The 16409-nt window shown below is 42.5% G+C and overlaps 1 protein-coding gene across 1 annotated transcript in view; it reads left to right on the top strand.

Moving 5' to 3' along the window:
- Positions 1-16409, top strand: part of syt11a (synaptotagmin XIa) — a 43494-nt gene that overhangs the window by 14032 nt on the left and 13053 nt on the right. The window contains exon 2 of the mRNA XM_060904028.1: positions 11172-11992. Within this exon, the coding sequence (XP_060760011.1) occupies positions 11172-11992 (821 nt within the window). The remainder of the gene's footprint in view (positions 1-11171; positions 11993-16409) is intronic.

Raw genomic sequence — 16409 nt, 5'->3', positions numbered from 1 at the left:
TTTCATCAGCGCACCGACATGAAGCTCAGCACAGAATTTCAATCAGCTCGCCCCGCCATGACCGTAATGGCACGGCTGTTACCACAGCGACCTGAGGAAGGACGGGAGGGAGGGAAAGAAAAGTGACAGAGAGATAAAGGAGAGAAAAAGGAGTTGTGACAAGTAAGGAAATGGAGAAATGAAGGTGATGCAGGAAGACTGGCCAAGGGTGATGTCAAAACAACATGTTCTTTATATACTTGTGTTTTTTTTTTATATAGTAAATCACATTTTCAGTCCATCAACAACCCTTTTTACTTGCATGAGCCCTTTTAATAAACAGTCCATTATTTAGCGCTGAGACTTAAACAGTTAGTCAGCTAACTAACTCATCTGAGCTGAGTGATGAGTAAATAATAAAACACTTCAGGACGTGGTGGTGTAATACGTGCAGCTACTGTTAGCATCCTGATGTTGATTATTTTCTTCTTACAGCATGTCCCAAAGTATTTTATTCCTTTTATACCACAGCAACAACATTTATTTTATCCATTTATGGTTACATTTAATGTTGTAGAACATCCCAAAGCCGGTTAGTTACTGTTACCAGGTGCATTATAGTAGCTATAAACAGTCATTCCCTCTACAACCTCTCTTTTTCCTCTTTTATAGTTAATAAAACAAAAATTATGAGTTTTTGAGTTACTGAGAATCCAATAATCACAAACTGATCTATCTGGAAGACTTTTCCATGATGGAAAACTGTTAGAAAGCACTGACACTGGAGAATCCTTCCATAAATTTTGAACAAATATCAAATCAAAGTCCTTCCCAAGCCACAAGGCACACTGGGCGGTGCTGATCTCCGTTTCCATAGCCCTCGGCCTCTCGCCTATTACACGGCTAGGGATACAGTAGGGGGCTTGTCCTCTGGTAACCGTGACAGTTTGACTCCCTACTCATGTCTGTATTGCAGCGTGCCTCGCCAGACAGCAGTGGGTACCATTTTTATAATGATCTTTAATATGACCCAACCGAAAGTAGAACTCACAATGTCCTGGTCAAGAAGTGGACACGATAACCACTAGGCCGACTCACGGTTGAATAACACATCACCTTACAGAAAATATCAACGTATGAACATATCAGTTACACTGTTTAGGGGTGTTCACACGGCACATATTTGCATCGATGCTGCACCGATGTATTTTGTTGCGATATATCTTACACCGGTGTAAATTTTGTGGAGCGTTCACACGTCACAACCTGCTTACTAGAGAGAAGCGTGTTAGCACCGGTGCAGCCCCACTTGCGTTCACACAGCAGTTTTTGTGACCGTGCTATACGATAGTAATAATGCGGAAATGAAATGTACTTCCTTTTCCCGGTTGTCATGGCATCACCAAGAGCCAGGAAAACAACGTGGATGAAGACACCAGTGTTGCCAGATACTGCTGACGTTTTCCAGCCCAAAATATGTTCAAATCCGCCAAAATGCACTTAAAACCGCCCAATCTGGCAACACTGGAAGACACGCAGTTCTGTTGTTGTTGATATTCGCCATTTTGGAAGCGCAAAATACCAGGATGCAAAGTATGCAATGCCCGTATGTAATCAACTCTCCTCACGCGTAGCGAGTCTACCCCTGTAGCGTTCAGACGTCCCATTTTATATCGGTGCTGCCCCGCAAACTAGCATTTACTCCGGAGTAAATTTCTTAAACCACCTCCCGAGCAGGGTTAGATTTGCTCCGGTTTAAGCAGCTTTCAGGGGCTACACCGGTATAACTTTGTACCGTGTGAACGCTCTACCGGGGCAGCCCTGGTGCTACACCGGAGTAAAAGTTGCCGTGTGAACACCCCTTAAGTTTTTCTTTGTTAAAGGTCCACTATGTAGGAGCGGAGGACTCTGTCACAGGCCTCGTGGCCCATCTGCGTTTCTGCGCATCCTAATGAAGCAGTCATCATCGCTAGCGATAGACAGCTGACAATGACGACTGTGTAGGGGATCTTTTAGCAGAAACGGAATATAGTATTCATAAGTATGTTTTCATAAGCTTAACACGAGCCCTTTATATCTACACAGGGTGTGGGTTCACTTCCACAGAGCCGCCATGGTGCGCCACTACGGTAGCCCAGAACAGACAAACCTCTAGAGAGCACCTTCTGTGTTCCACGTTTTTACAAGTGGCAGTGTGAATCCTAAAGGAAGACCAAGAAGAAGAAAGAAGAGGAATCGGTGTTTGCTGGTGCTCGTGAACAAGTTTGAAAACCCAAATTTTTTGAAAAATGGAGGATTGTATTTATTAATTAGCACAGGAAAAAGCAAGGGAGTGTGAATATAAGTACTGGAAGTACCTGATGGCCGCTGTATGTTCTACTACACGCTTGGAAAGGGAGGGGTAAGGGAGGGGCATTCAGTTGGTTGCAATCGACTGAATCCTACATAGTGGACCTTTAAATAACACCACATTTTAAAAATCAGTCTGTTATTATTCATGAATTATGGAGCGTATCTGCTGTACAAGTCCCTGTGTAAGTTGTTACTATAGAAACAATGACAAAATTTGAAGGTTTAAATGCACTGACTGATTTTGAAAGGGAAAGGAAAACATTAAACAAGTTACCAACATTATACCTGTACCTACACAGAAACCGAGCCCTCACTCTCTTATATTACATACACACGGGTGTTTTACTGGGAAATCCACCACTCGTGTTTTTCATCCGAGCTCCATCCGGGACATGGAGAACCAAAACCGGGACATAAATCTCTATATGTCGCTTGTGATTAAATCAATGAATTGTTTTGATAAACTTGGGTACTTTTTGTTTGTGAATGTGTCGATATAATAAAAAGAAAAATCACACTCTGGCTTGAAGATATGAAGTTTATCTTCTCATGTTGAAAAACTCACATTTTTCTGACAAAATACATCGCGGATCTGAGTGACATATTTAAATAATATTGGCTGGTGTTGAGTGGGATATCAGATATATTCCATTCAGCTAGCAGGATACTGAACGAGTCGAAGACTGTGAGAATGCTGGCACTTATGCCTGCGTATGTGCGGAGGAAGACAGATTGCAGAAAGTCAACAAAGCCAAATCGAGGGACTGGAATCGGCGTCCATAAACTAGCGAGGGTCGGGCGATCGGCGAACAACGTAACATAGAAGAGACAAAGGGCGAGAAAGCGAGGAGGAAATAGCAAGGGTCAGAAGTCTAAGAAGCAGTCAGAAAGATGCAAGGCTTGGTACGAACTGGAAAATCAGGACAATACTTCGCAATGGAGTGTTTGTGAATGGGGCTTATATGGAGGAACAGGTGACTGAGGAAATGAGAGCCAGCTGTGATTCAGTAGGCGGGCTGTGTGTTCTGGAGTTGTAGTCTGGAGTGTCCATGTTTGTAGTTTGCTCAGTCTCAGAGGGTTTACTGACAAAGACGAGTAGCTGAATGGAATGTATCTGATATACCACGAAAAAAAGCCAGCCAATATTATTATTATTATTATTATTTTAATTTTTATTATTATTATTATTATACATCGGGCGGCACGGTGGTGTAGTGGTTAGCGCTGTCGCCTCACAGCAAGAAGGTCCTGGGTTCGAGCCCCGGGGCCGGCGAGGGCCTTTCTGTGTGGAGTTTGCATGTTCTCCCCGTGTCCGCGTGGGTTTCCTCCGGGTGCTCCGTTTTCCCCCACAGTCCAAAGACATGCAGGTTAGGTTAACTGGTGACTCTAAATTGAGCGTAGGTGTGAATGTGAGTGTGAATGGTTGTCTGTGTCTATGTGTCAGCCCTGTGATGACCTGGCAACTTGTCCAGGGTGTACCCCGCCTTTCGCCCGTAGTCAGCTGGGATAGGCTCCAGCTTGCCTGCGACCCTGTAGAAGGATAAAGCGGCTAGAGATAATGAGATGAGATGAGAATGAGATTATTATACATACACACTCTGTTCATATCAGCATACTCACCTTCCAGCCGGCATAGCGTTCAGCAGTAGTGTTAGCGAAGACCAAGGCTAGCGCAGTAAAGCCAGTGCTACTGAGAGCTCCTAGCACAAGCTAACAACCGAGAAACTAAGATTTCTGTCTCCAGACTCTTCTTCCACACTGCATGCTTGCTACAGTGTTTTTCACTCAGACTTAAGGATTCATTTCCCTGTGTAATTTACTGAGTTCCTTTTAAAATCAACATCGACAGCTACACACAACGGAGCGACCTGGCAGCCAAAATTCTCTCAAAATCTTCCACTTTTAACGAAGCAAACCTGGCAACCATGTTTGTTTATAATTTGTCACAGTCACTCGCTAGCGTGGAAGTTTTGCGTCTCTGACATGTCTCTTTTCCAGTTTTTCAATGTCCGTTGGTAAGTTTTTCTCTTTGCGTGAAGAATATCTAATGAAGTTTTGGTAGCCTTTCAGGTGTTCACCGTGTCTTTAGTTTCACTTTTCGGTTTATTTATTTAGTGCTTAATTATAGCACAGGTAATCCTAGCAGTAGCACTGGATTAGCCTCGTCTTTTCTCTTTACCGGTGGACAAAGAAATAGTTCTGTGCATGCACAGTTTTGTCATTGGATATTCGCAGGAGCTCCGACGTGTGATGTCATGTTGTCTTGACAACGTGCAATATCGTAAACCATATTCAACGCTCATTCTCCATTGGGTAGAGTGACGTAATACACATCGGATAAGCGATATGCTAACAATATTGCATGCTGTCAAACCAAATGAATGAAACCCGCTAGAATGGAATAGAACACGTTTTTATTCGATTGAAAAAGTGCCCTGTATGTATAATAATTCCTGATATTTCACTCTGATGACGTCACTCCCAGTGTTTTCCCGCTGACTAGATGCGCGTTGTCAAAATGGCGAACCGGTTCAAAATTAAAATTCCTTTGATTAATTTGCCTGCGACCCTGTAGGACAGGATAAGCGGCTACGAATAACGGATGGATGGATGATTAATTTGTGTTTTTTTTTTTTGTGTGGATGTGTCCATATAATATAAAGACCATTACACAGTGGCGTGAAGATATGAAGCTATGAATTTTAATTTCGCTTTGCTCACTCATGATATATACAACCCCGATTCCAAAAAAGTTGGGACAAAGTACAAATTGTAAATAAAAACGGAATGCAATAATTTACAAATCTCAAAAACTGATATTGTATTCACAATAGAACATAGACAACATATCAAATGTTGAAAGTGAGACATTTTGAAATTTCATGACAACAACACATCTCAAAAAAGTTGGGACAGGGGCAATAATGCCGCTTTTCCACTACAAACGCGGCTGAGTTGGGCTGAGCCGTGCCGTGCTGAGTTGGGCTGAGTCGAGCTGAGCGGGGCTGTTGGAGTTGCATTTCGACTACCACCGTGCTGGCTGGAAGTGGGTGGACACATTGGGTGGACGTCAGGTGAGGTCGTTAAGCAGCGCAAACAGTGACATCAGTGAGCTTTTAAGCGGTAGTCTCATGACCCGGAGAGTAAACAATAAACATGGAGGACATGGAGTCGTTAGTGTTGCTGGTCTTGGTGCTGTGGCTTGTTGTCACCGACAACGCGAACAGATACTGGCAAGAGCGTATAGATGAGGCGAGGCGCATAAGGCTTCAGAAATTCTGGTAATTCGTAATTCTTCTCCTTCCGGGTTTACGGTGTTTACAGATCCCAGCGTGCTCGCGGGGCATGTGTGGGCATGTGAGGACACTCCTCCTCACCAATCAGTGCACAGGGGAGTGTCTGCTCACGCCCCCAGCCTCACTCGGCTCGCTTTGGCTCGCTTCAGCCCCACTCCAAAACCATGCGAGTTTTAGGGGCTAAGCAGGGCTGAAGCGAGCTGAGTCGTGCTGTTTTTTGGTAGTCGAAACGCGAGCCGTGTCGGGCTGAAGTGAGCTGAAGCGAGCTGAAGTGAGCTGAAAAAGGGTAGTGGAAAAGGGCCATAAGAGGCTGGAAAAGTTAAAGGTGCAAAAAAGGAACAGCTGGAGGACCAAATTGCAACTCATTAGGTCAGTTGGCAATAGGTCATTAACATGACTGGGTATAAAAAGAGCATCTTGGAGTGGCAGCGGCTCTCAGAAGTAAAGATGGGAAGAGGATCACCAATCCCCCTAATTCTGCGCCGACAAATAGTGGAGCAATATCAGAAAGGAGTTCGACAGTGTAAAATTGCAAAGAGTTTGAACTTATCATCATCTACAGTGCATAATATCATCAAAAGATTCAGAGAATCTGGAAGAATCTCTGTGCGTAAGGGTCAAGGCCGGAAAACCATACTGGGTGCCTGTGATCTTCGGGCCCTTAGACGGCACTGCATCACATACAGGCATGCTTCTGTATTGGAAATCACAAAATGGGCTCAGGAATATTTCCAGAGAACATTATCTGTGAACACAATTCACCGTGCCATCCGCCGTTGCCAGCTAAAACTCTATAGTTCAAAGAAGAAGCCGTATCTAAACATGATCCAGAAGCGCAGACGTCTTCTCTGGGCCAAGGCTCATTTAAAATGGACTGTGGCAAAGTGGAAAACTGTTCTGTGGTCAGACGAATCAAAATGTGAAGTTCTTTATGGAAGTCAGGGACGCCGTGTCATTCGGACTAAAGAGGAGAAGGACGACCCAAGTTGTTATCAGCGCTCAGTTCAGAAGCCTGCATCTCTGATGGTATGGGGTTGCATTAGTGCGTGTGGCATGGGCAGCTTACACATCTGGAGAGACGCCATCAATGCTGAAAGGTATATCCAGGTTCTAGAGCAACATATGCTCCCATCCAGACGACGTCTCTTTCAGGGAAGACCTTGCATTTTCCAACATGACAATGCCAAACCACATACTGCATCAATTACAGCATCATGGCTGCGTAGAAGAAGGGTCCGGGTACTGAACTGGCCAGCCTGCAGTCCAGATCTTTCACCCATAGGAAACATTTGGTGCATCATAAAACGGAAGATACGACAAAAAAGACCTAAGACAGTTGAGCAACTAGAATCCTACATTAGACAAGAATGGGTTAACATTCCTCTCCCTAAACTTGAGCAACTTGTCTCCTCAGTCCCCAGACGTTTACAGACTGTTGAAAAGAGAAAAGGGGATGTCTCACAGTGGTAAACATGGCCTTGTCCCAACTTTTTTGAGATGTGTTGTTGTCATGAAATTTAAAATCACCTAATTTTTCTCTTTAAATGATACATTTTCTCAGTTTAAACATTTGATATGTCATCTATGTTCTATTCTGAATAAAATATGGAATTTTGAAACTTCCACATCATTGCATTCCGTTTTTATTTACAATTTATACTTTGTCCCAACTTTTTTGGAATCGGGGTTGTACATTCACCACTCGAAGATGAACTTCATATGTTCGCGCCACTGTGTAATATCTTCTCTGTATTTTATTTTATATTTGATATGTACGTCTGTGTTTATTCACGTTCTGTTTAGCTCCCCATACCTTCATAAGCAACCTGACAGGTTAAACTTAATATCCACACCTGTTGAAATTGGAGACGGTTTGGTTTTAATAAGACCGATAGCTCACGTCAGTGAAGCATTGAGCCAGATACATCTGGAAGACATGCGTTATTGCTGTAACTAAGCCATAAATACAAACACACTCCCTAAATTCAGCTGCCTGCATTTTTATGGTGAGTGATTCGCCGACAGATCGCTCTTCATCGGGCGTCCGTAATCATAAAGAGAACTGCTGCTCTCAGCATCCATCCCATTAAACAGCATTAACAGCCGCCCTAAAGGACAGGAAGCAGCTCGGAGTGTTGAGCATGCAACCTCGCCTTTTTTGTTTACGCTCTAAAGGAAGAAATAGAGAAATGTTTAAAGTTGCTGAGGTTAAAGGAAATGTTTGGGTTAAAATGAAATGTGCACAGTCTTACTCCTGGTGTAATGTCTGAGTGTCTGAGGTTTGCTTCAAGTTTCGCACAAGTAATAAAAGCTTATAGCTACCAGTTTGGCGTCACGCAAACTGGATGTTTAAGTCATCACGTGACCGATGACACTCGGTACAAGATGCTGATTTGCGTGTGTATAAGACCGAATGTTGAATGAGAACTGAAATGACACGCACGTAGGCAACTGTGTAATATCTCTGTCACACATCTAACTGGTCAGATGCTCACACTCTCATGCTCACGATTTCTACTAGCATACAAAAATACTATCTTTTAATGTTGGACATTAAAACAGTTCCACATATATTCCTCCAGCTTGAGTAATAGATATAATTCTCATCTCATCTCATTCTCTGTAGCCGCTTTATCCTGTTCTACAGGGTCGCGGGCAAGCTGGAGCCTATCCCAGCTGACTATGGGTGAAAGGCGGGGTACACCCTGGACAAGTCGCCAGGTCATCACAGGGCTGACACATAGACACAGACAACCATTCACACTCACATTCACACCTACGGTCAATTTAGAGTCACCAGTTAACCTAACCTGCATGTCTTTGGACTGTGGGGGAATCCGGAGCACCCGGAGGAAACCCACGCGGACACGGGAAGAACATGCAAACTCCGCACAGAAAGGCCCTCGCCGGCCACGGGGCTCGAACCCGGACCTTCTTGCTGTGAGGCGACAGCGCTAACCACTACACCACCGTGCCGCCCAATGTAAAATGTATACTGTAAAATATTTATCTGGGAGGATTATGGATTGTGTAGAAGTATAGTTTAATTTTCGTTCTGTTTAGTTTTAACTCTTTACCCCTTAATGACGACATATAACGACCCCGTGTATATCTCTAAATGACGACATATGACAACCCCGTGTATATCCCATAATGACGACATATGATGCCTTGTCTAAAACCTTGTCTTTAGACTTTTTTTCTTGTACAGTAAATATGTGGGGCGGCACGGTGGTGTAGTGGTTAGCGCTGTCGCCTCACAGCAAGAAGGTCCGGGTTCGAGCCCCGTGGCCGGCGAGGGCCTTTCTGTGCGGAGTTTGCATGTTCTCCCCGTGTCCGCGTGGGTTTCCTCCGGGTGCTCCGGTTTCCCCCACAGTCCAAAGACATGCAGGTTAGGCTAACTGGTGACTCTAAATTGAGCGTAGGTGTGAATGTGAGTGTGAATGGTTGTCTGTGTCTATGTGTCAGCCCTGTGATGACCTGGCGACTTGTCCAGGGTGTACCCCGCCTTTCACCCGTAGTCAGCTGGGATAGGCTCCAGCTTGCCTGCGACCCTGTAGAACAGGATAAAGCAGCTAGAGATAATGAGATGAGATGAGATGCGATAATAATAATTCTTGAAAAATAAAAAAAGGTACGTTCTTACCATCAAATAGTTTCATGCCATATTTTTATTGCTTTTTTGTATTTTGGGTTTTTTTATTTTTGAGCAGAGTTTTTATTTCGTCCTCGGTTGGTTCAGCAATACGCTCCGCCATTTTGTTTTTCTCTACTCACGGTATATGAGGTGATATCCTAGTAGTAGAGTGGCCAATCAGAGTGCACGGTTGCTCATATCCAGTGAATGTGGATAGAATATTGTATGTTACTTTGAAGTGTGGTGTATTTACTTGGAATATTGTACCTTAGTTTGGAGTGTGGTGTATTTACTTGGAATATTGTACCTTAGTTTGGAGCGTGGTGTATTTACTTGGAATATTGTACCTTAGTTTGGAGTGTGGTGTATTAGCTTAGAATATTGTACCTTAGTTTGGAGTGTGGTGTATTTGTTTGGAATATTGACCCTTACTTTGGAGTGTGGTGTATTTGCTTGGAATATTGTACCTTAGTTTGGAGTGTGGTGTATTAGCTTAGAATATTGTACCTTAGTTTGGAGTGTGGTGTATTTGTTTGGAATATTGACCCTTACTTTGGAGTGTGGTGTATTTGCTTGGAATATTGACCCTTAGTTTGGAGTGTGGTGTATTTGCTTGGAATATTGACCCTTACTTTGGAGTGTGGTGTATTTGCTTGGAATATTGTACCTTAGTTTGGAGTGTGGTGTATTAGCTTAGAATATTGTACCTTAGTTTGGGGTGTGGTGTATTAGTTTGGAATATTGACCCTTAGTTTGGAGTGTGGTGTATTAGTTTGGAATATTGTACCTTAGTTTGGAGTGTGGTGTATTTGCTTGGAATATTGACCCTTACTTTGGAGTGTGGTGTATTTGCTTGGAATATTGTACTTTAGTTTGCAGTGTGGTGTATTTGTTTGGAATATTGACCCTTACTTTGGAGTGTGGTGTATTTGTTTGGAATATTGACCCTTAGTTTGGAGTGTGGTGTATTTGCTTGGAATATTGACCCTTACTTTGGAGTGTGGTGTATTTGCTTGGAATATTGACCCTTACTTTGGAGTGTGGTGTATTTGCTTGGAATATTGTACCTTAGTTTGGAGTGTGGTGTATTTGCTTGGAATATTGTACCTTAGTTTGGAGTGTGGTGTATTTGCTTGGAATATTGTACCGTACCTTAGTTTGGAGTGTGGTATATTAGCTTCGAATATTGTACCTTAATTTGGAGTGTGGTGTATTAGTTTGGAATATTGTACCTTAGTTTGGAGTGTGGTGTATTTGCTTGGAATATTGTATGTTAGTGTTAAGTGTGCATGGTATTAGCTTGGTGCCTTATTGATTGGCCTGGACTGTTATTGCTTAAGTGTTCTAGGTTAGCTTAGAGTATTCCTCTCTAGCTGGGCATGCCTTCTGTTAGCTTGGACAGTTGTACTTTGTTTTTGAATGTTGTAAGCTAGCTTGGACTGTTGTAGCTGCATCAGTGCCAGTGTGGATTATCATAAAGGTTTGAGTGATATCACTAAAAAGTAACAAAAACTGAAAGAAAGTAATACCGTATATATGTTTTCCTACATCACTCTAAACTGTACACCAATACACCAGCTTTACTAGCTGGGTTAGGTACTGTGATTTTGTTTCCATTTCATTGTTGGGATGTAACGTTGTTATTTACTGGCAGTGGAACAATCGAGGTTGTGCATTACGGTGAATAACATCATGGCTGTGATGATCTGCTTAGTTTCAGCTTGTGACTGTGACCAAATTAGTACCATGAACCAAATTTATGTTGACATGCCGACTCCTGTACATATTGTATTATATGTAGTACATTATACAAAATATTATATTTATATAATACACTTTAAATATTAAATAAACGTATTATAATATATAATATATATTTGACCTCTGTCTCTCTCTTTGTAATGCAGAGGTGTCCCCAGTCTTGGCAGGATTTCTTGGTGCGGGTGTCCTGGTCGTCACAGTGACGGTGGTGATCTTCCTCTGGACTTGCTGCCAGCGTCAGTATCGCAGAATGACGTTTAAGTTAAGCAACGGCCCATTCGACTCACCCACCGACCCACCGTTAAAGTTCATCCACATGCTCAAGGGCATCAGCATCTACCCTGAGACCCTCAGCAATGCCAACAAGATCATACGAGTGGGCCGGAAGTCATCAGCATGGCAGCGGAGTCACGATTCTGACGTTGAGGGTCATGCGCATTTGCAGATGAACCACCTGGTACCCCCAAAGCTGGAGCGAGCGCTGCCAATCCGGGCCAATTACTGCTGTTCTGAAAGCAGCAGCAGCTGTGACTCGTCCAATAAGACCCTGACTCCGTTCAGCCTTGACTCGCCCTCATTAGGCACTCTAGATCTCGCCATTGACTACAACTTCCCCAAAAAGGCGCTGGTGGTGACGATTGTAGGTGCACGAGGTCTCCCAGCCATTAATGAGCAGACAGGCAGCTCAGACCCATATGTGAAGATGAGCATCCTGCCTGAGAAGAAGCATCACGTAAAGACCCGTGTGATGAGGAAGACCCTGGAGCCATCGTTTGACGAGACGTTTACCTTCTATGGTGTTTCCTTCAGTGCCCTGGCTGACCTGACACTGCATTTCCTGGTGCTGAGCTTCGACCGCTTTGCCCGTGATGACGTAATTGGAGAGGCGTTGGTGTCGCTGTCGGGCGTCGAGCTTAGCGCAGGCAAAGTGCACATCAGCCAACAGATCACCAAGAGGAACGTACAGGTGAGCCAGTACACGGAGAGGCAGACAGTGACATGAGTGAAACTGTTTAGTGTTGTAGGTTATCCTGGGGTACCGATATACCTAGGAGTGTTGTTTTAGCTTGGACTGTTGTAGGTTAGCTTTCAAATTTGTAGTTAAATTTAGAGTGGTGTGTGTGTGTGTGTGTATATATATATATATATGTGTGTGTGTGTGTGTGTGTGTGTGTGTATATATATATATATATATATATATATATATATATATATATATATATATATATAATATGAGTTTGAGGAATTCTAGGTTAGCTTGGAGTAGAGTTTTACTTTGTAGGTTACATTGGAGTATTATCTAGTGTGTTATAGTAGAGTTTCCTGCCCCCGTAGCGAAGCTTCATACTTAAGAGAATGTGGTAATGTATAGACCTGATTTTTGATGGCTTTTGCGACCATACGTATGAACAATGTACGTTTACCACCAAAGGGAACCTGATCATAAGTGCAGGGTAATGTACAGTATCTCATAAACACTTGATCACTGGACACTGAAATTTGTATCTTTATTTACATAAGATAGATGGGTTTTATCCAGCACTTATTTTTAATTTGCTTTTTAAAAAATAATGTGGGATTATTTACTAACACATTTTACACTCATCGGGAGCTTCGTGTTTAGACAGTGGCTAAATATATATATGTTATTTACCAGCTGGGAGGTCCGTATGGTGAAATATCGTGACCGAGGTCTTGAAAGTACTGAGCGAGGCCCTCTGGGCCGAGGTCGGTATTCAAGGCCGAGGTCACGGTATTTCACCATACGGACCGACCTTAAGCTGGTAAATAATATATATATTTTTTTTCTTTACCAAATTCTAACAGAAAACGAGAGTGCCCGAAAGGGAAAACCGAGCCGAGCCGCCATTTTGAATCCTCATTCACGGCTGTAATGCAAATTGCTTCCTCCTCGGTATACAAGTGCACTTCCATGGCAGGAAAAAAAAACTACATTTTGCCGCCTATGTAGTCCCCTATTTATACAAATAGGAGTTATTCAGGATTCAGCCAAGTTTTTGCTCAGCGTTAGCAACAGTTGCAGGTTTTCAGCTTTCTCCTGAAATGTTTTCTTTTATTTCTTCTTCCTCGGTAGTAAAACTCGCTTTCGCTGTGAACACTGTCGTTATCGCTATCCATGCTGCAAAATTAATGCTATTCTCCTGAGAAATGCTGGCAAAAATGTATAAGATTTTTGATAATCTTATAAATAAATCTTATAAAAAAGATAAATGTTGACAAAAAATGCTACTATGTTTGTTGTTGTGAACGAGCGAGTCGCCAGAGGTCCGTAACCGGGGTCCGTATCGTAGGATATGGACCCGCTCGCCAGCCAATCAGAGCGCAGGATTTGATGGAAACTGGACCGCGAAAAAAATAAATAAAGGATATTACACGGTGGTGCGAAGATATAAAGTTTATCTTCGAGTGGTGAATGTATATATCCCTAGTGAAGCAAAAGAGTGATACATTTTTCAACACGAGAAGATAAACTTCATATCATTTCTTCACGCCACTGTGTAATGTTCTTTATATTATATGGACACGTCCATTAAAAAAAAAAAAGCAAGTTAATCAAAAGTTTAAATTTGAACCGGTTCATGATTTTGAAAACTTGCGTCCAGTCAGTGGGAAAACACTGGGAGTGACGTCATCGGAGTGAAATATCCAGAATTATTATACATACAGGACACTTTTTCGATGGAATAAAAACGTGTTCTTTTCCCTTCTAGCGAGTTTCATTTATTTGGTTCGATAGCATGCAATATTGTTAGCATATCGCATATCCTACGTGTATTACGTCACTCTACCCAATGAACAATGAGCGTTGAATATGGTTTACGATATTGCATGGTTGTCAAGACAACATGATGTCACACGTCGGAGACGTAAAACTTCCGTGCTAGTGAGTGACTGGGACAATTTGTAAACAAACATGGCTGCCAGGTTTGCTTCGTTAAATACAGAAGATTTTGAGAGAATTTTGAAAGAGAAAGACGCGTTAAACACCCGAAAGGAATGTGTATATACGGTATAATAATAATAATAATAATAATAATAATAATAATAATATTGGCTGGCTTTTTTTTGTGGTATATCAGATATATTCCATTCAGCTACTCGTCTTCAATTCATTCAGTATCATGCTAGCTGAATGGAATATATCTGATATACCACTCAACACCAGACAACATTATTTAAAATATGTCATGGTTGTCTTTCTCGATGTCCGGGATGTAGTTCATCTGAAAAATACGAGTGGTGTATCTCCCAGTAAAACACTTGTGTACATATATGTACTGTATATTATATTAACTTAAACTGCTGTGATGCATTTTGCGCTGCTGCATATCGTAGTTTTAAATCAGAGTGTTGTTTTTTTGATTGTTGTAGTTTATACTGGCTCACTGGCGTTATTTTTAAAACTGGAATGTTGTGGCTTATAATATTAGAATGTTGTATTTAAGTGCATATTACTAGAGCGCCGTAGTTTAGCTTAGAAAATTTTCATTTTGTAAAGAAATGTTGTAGTTTACATTGGATCTTTGTATTTTGGCCTGCTGTTCTTGTAGTTTAGGTTGGAGTGATGTAGTTTAGCTACACTGAAATGTCGTTGTTGTAGTTTGACTTGCATTTATTGTAGTTTATGTTGGAGTGATATAGTTTAGCTTGGAATATTTGAGTTTACTTTGGAAAGTCTACAGTAGAATGTTGTAGTTTATATTGGTGTGTATTGGTAGTTGAGTTTAGAATGATATACTTTTTAGCTTAGAATGTTGTAGGGCGGCACGGTGGTGTAGTGGTTAGCGCTGTCGCCTCACAGCAAGAAGGTCCGGGTTCGAGCCCCGTGGCCGGCGAGGGCCTTTCTGTGCGGAGTTTGCATGTTCTCCCCGTGTCCGCGTGGGTTTCCTCCGGGTGCTCCGGTTTCCCCCACAGTCCAAAGACATGCAGGTTAGGTTAACTGGTGACTCTAAATTGACCGTAGGTGTGAATGTGAGTGCTTTGAATGTTGTAGTTTGTAGAGCAACATTGTAGTTTGCATTTAAATGGCGTAGTTTAACGTGATATTGTTATAGTTTGTCGTTTAGCTTGGAGCGTTGTAATTTATACTGGAATGTTTTTGTTTATGTTGGATTTTTGGTTACAGTGTTGTAATTTATATCAGCGTGCTGTAGTTAGTTTGGGATGTTGCATTTTTTTGTAGCTTATAATGTAGTTTATGTTGAAATGTGGTTTAACTTTGTATTGAGGTAGCTTGGCTTGTAATTGTTGGAGTTTACATTTGAGCGATGTAGTTCATTTTGGAATGCTGTTGTAGTTTAGCTCACAGCTATAGCTCACTATAGTTGTAGTTTATTTTGGGATGTTTTGATTTGGTTTGGAATGGCGCAGTTTAGCTGGGGCTGTAGTTTTACGGTTTTGGAGTGTTACACGTTTGTTTCAAAGCTTTTCTGTTTTATTCTGAAGAATCGTATTCAAGCTTGGACCATTGTAGCTTAATTTATATTAAGCTCTGTGCGTTTTATTTTGCAGTGTTGTAGTTTGGCCTGGACGGATGTAGTTTTTTTGGAGTATTGTCAAATTTCCGAAAGAATTACACTGTTTAATTGCATCCTTTATAGTTTATTTTGAAGAGTTGTAGATTAGCTTGGTTGACTGATGATTTGGATCAGTATAATGGACAAAACTGAAGGAAAAAAGGACAGGAAGGGAACATACCACGGTTGTAGTCAAGTCACTAAACCTCGAGTCCGAGTCCAGTCTTGAGCCCCCAGTGTTCATGTCCAAGTCTCATCTCATTATCTGTAGCTGCTTTATCCTGTTCTACAGGGTCGCAGGCAAGCTGGAGCCTATCCCAGCTGACTATGGGTGAAAGGCGGGGTACACCCTGGACAAGTCGCCAGGTCATCACAGGGCTGACACATAGACACAGACAACCATTCACACTCACATTCACACCTACGCTCAATTTAGAGTCACCAGTTAACCTAACCTGCATGTCTTTGGACTGTGGGGGAAACCGGAGCACCCGGAGGAAACCCACGCGGACACGGGGAGAACATGCAAACTCCGCACAGAAAGGCCCTCGCCGGCCACGGGGCTCGAACCCGGACCTTCTTGCTGTGAGGCGACACCACTAACCACTACACCACCGTGCCGCCCCATGTCCAAGTCATTAAAGAAAATTTTGAGTCGAGCCCACTATTGATCTGAGTCGAGTCCGAGAACAAGACTCCAACTGCACCATTTGACAGTGGCTGTTTCTGCTTTTATGTGAAGGCGTCTCTGCTACTGTGTCGGACTAACGTTCCTGCTCGACTGCCCTGTTTTAGTTAACAGGCTACAGATAAAAAGCTTGTTCATCACTCAGCAAGCTCCGCCCA

Source organism: Neoarius graeffei, chromosome 22 (assembly GCF_027579695.1).
Source record: "Neoarius graeffei isolate fNeoGra1 chromosome 22, fNeoGra1.pri, whole genome shotgun sequence".
NCBI classification, from domain to species: domain Eukaryota; kingdom Metazoa; phylum Chordata; class Actinopteri; order Siluriformes; family Ariidae; genus Neoarius; species Neoarius graeffei.
The sequence above is the reverse complement of the archived record's forward strand: the minus strand, read 5'-3'. Positions and strand labels throughout refer to the sequence as shown.